The sequence below is a fragment of the Penaeus japonicus genome, unplaced genomic scaffold (genome assembly GCF_977035675.1).
Source record: "Penaeus japonicus unplaced genomic scaffold, GWHDUDI00000001_assembly GWHDUDI00000020, whole genome shotgun sequence".
NCBI classification, from domain to species: Eukaryota; Metazoa; Arthropoda; class Malacostraca; order Decapoda; family Penaeidae; genus Penaeus; species Penaeus japonicus.
Window position 1 is genome coordinate 21,983,456 of NW_028234422.1, and position 2,500 is coordinate 21,985,955.

At 34.0% G+C, this 2,500-nt stretch overlaps 1 protein-coding gene across 2 annotated transcripts in view; it reads right to left on the reverse strand.

Annotated features, from left to right (window-relative positions):
* The window catches only part of LOC122249279 (pre-rRNA-processing protein TSR2 homolog), an 11,103-nt gene that overhangs the window by 5,992 nt on the left and 2,611 nt on the right, over nt 1–2,500 (reverse strand). For both annotated transcript variants that reach the window (XM_043009999.2, XM_043010000.2), the window contains one exon: nt 524–614. In XM_043009999.2, the coding sequence (XP_042865933.1) occupies nt 524–614 (91 nt within the window). The remainder of the gene's footprint in view (nt 1–523; nt 615–2,500) is intronic.

Here is a 2,500-nt window from a genome sequence, read left to right on the forward strand (position 1 = left end):
ACCATGATCTTTTTTACCAAATAAAAAGTCTTTCTCCTTTTCCTATGTAATCAATGAATGTTAGACAACATGGTTTGTTGTATCCCACTGTCTCTAGTACTATTTAAATGATCCATGATATAGTATCCAATTATAAAATGAGTCTGTTCTCTGAGTTGATTCCTGTTTAATATCCTTGAAAGTCTATCACTTTTTTTAAGTAATTCATATACATTATTTAAATAAATTTAAGCAAACCCAGATCAGTGGGTGTGACAGGTAGCAGGGCTCTGCCAGATTTCAAATTACACCAAATTATGGAGTCAGTGTATTACAAATGGGTACTTAGGGGTGTACGGTATTATGGGTAAAGTAAAAAATGTCATTTTTGGCTAACTCTCACACAACAAATTTATAAAGGCCTTTTTAAAGTATTACTTTCCTGGTGGGGAAATATAACATTAATCAATGCAATGCTTACTTATTGAAATGACATGCAAAAACAGAGATACTATAAATAAAGATCATTCCTAAATCATCTTACCATTTTTATAGAAAAAGTCTTCAACAACTGTAGGGAACCAGTCTCTTTTCTCTATACTGTCGTGTCCTCCCATCTGCTGACTTACAGCAAACTGTTACATAAAAATAAAATGCATGTTAGTCCATGGCTTGAAAGAGTGTTACATAAAAATACCATAGCAGAATATACCTTTTTAACCCATTCACGCCGGATGATGTTTCATGGCTTTTGCGCCAGACACCGGCAACGAGATATTTGGTCATGGACAGTGCTCAGGGTGAACAAGCAGACAGCCCAGGCTCGCAGCTAGTGCGCCCGAGAATCCTGAGACATTAGGCCTATGCGTTTGAAAACCTTGGCATTGTGACCATTCCAAGCCGGAACAGCCCAGGCGTGAATGGGTTAAAATGGCTTGGGGTGCACTCACACCCCCTGACCCATTCACTCTAAAAGACAGCTTGATTATTCACATATATCTGCAAATCTTTCACAAACAACTTACTCCTGTATAGGCAACATCAAGGCATCACAAGTTATATCAAATCACAACTCCCAGATCCCAAAAGCATTTAACACATGAGGGACTGAAGTATAACATACATGGAGTAAGCTGTTTAATTCAGAAGTAAATACAAGATAAGTAATAGAAAACAGCACAAGCCCACACCATTTAACTTTGATCTGAAAAATGATATCTTGCCATATTGCACAATAATGAATTGCCAAAATAATAGGTCAAATAGTGATTGGTAATTTTAAAATCTTATTTGACATTACATAATAACAGCTGTGAACATGCACCTCTGTAGTCCGTTCTGTCTCACCAGCATCTCCATACTATAACTACTACAAGGTGAACTTTATCTGAAAAGTAATTTCCTATCAGCTGCATTTTTCTCCTTCATTTTTCACTAATCTCTAAAGTAAAAATCATTGTCATACCTACAAAAGTGTAATAGTTAACAACCTAATGAGAATCCTCTGTGTGAAAAAAAGGTTTAGTAGATTTTCTTGTTCAGTTCTCATCCTGCCTTCTCAAGTACAGACATACAATATGATTTATCAATAAAGATAAATAAAATTGTAATAGATTATTACTTCTATTAACAATTACTTTGGTATATCTTGGTAATTATAAAAATCACTTAACAATGTAAAAACAAAACATTTTGAGAAAGTTTTCTTCAAATTGTATTGCAATAATATTAGGCAAAAATATAAGCATTTAAAAAACTTCCATGCATGTGTCACTGGCCTAACACTGGTCAGCGTGGCTGCAACAGCCATTGAAATTCAACTATTTACACTCTTTATATACCTCCCCGGTGATTTATTGTCAAGAACCATTCCAAGCTCTAGCTTGCCAGAATATACACGGTAAAGGTCAATTGTCTGGAGTACAAGCATTGTGTCAGTAATGGGTAGGAATTAATTGTAAAACCATTCATTACAGAACACAGAAAGTTTTGAGTAGATTTGAATGGAACACAGCCAATAAAAAAGTTTCATTTGAGACATATATAAACACTTAACATAAATAATAAGAAAACTAAAGAAATAAAAAATTAAAATTTCTGATGCCCTACCAACTTACCCTTTCCATCAACGAGATGTTAGGTTTGCTTAATATTATGGTAATTATGGTAATTATGGTAATTATGTCTGCAATTGTCATCGTCACTCACTCCTTACTCATAGTACAATTAAATAGCACAGTGATCCAAGATTGCCAAATGTCATGTCCATCATGACGACCATCATCATGTGTGTCATGACACTCATCCACAATGGGTTAATAAAAATGATTTAAAAAATCATGTAAAATTGATGAAAATGTAAAATTTCTTGAAATAAAATAGACAACATGTATAATCGTGAAAGGAGAGACACTTTCAACCAGAATTAATATCTTTTACAATGGCATAATAACACACAAACTAGTTAACATACCGCAGAAATGAATTATGCAATCAGTGTAAGCTTGACATTGTACCATTA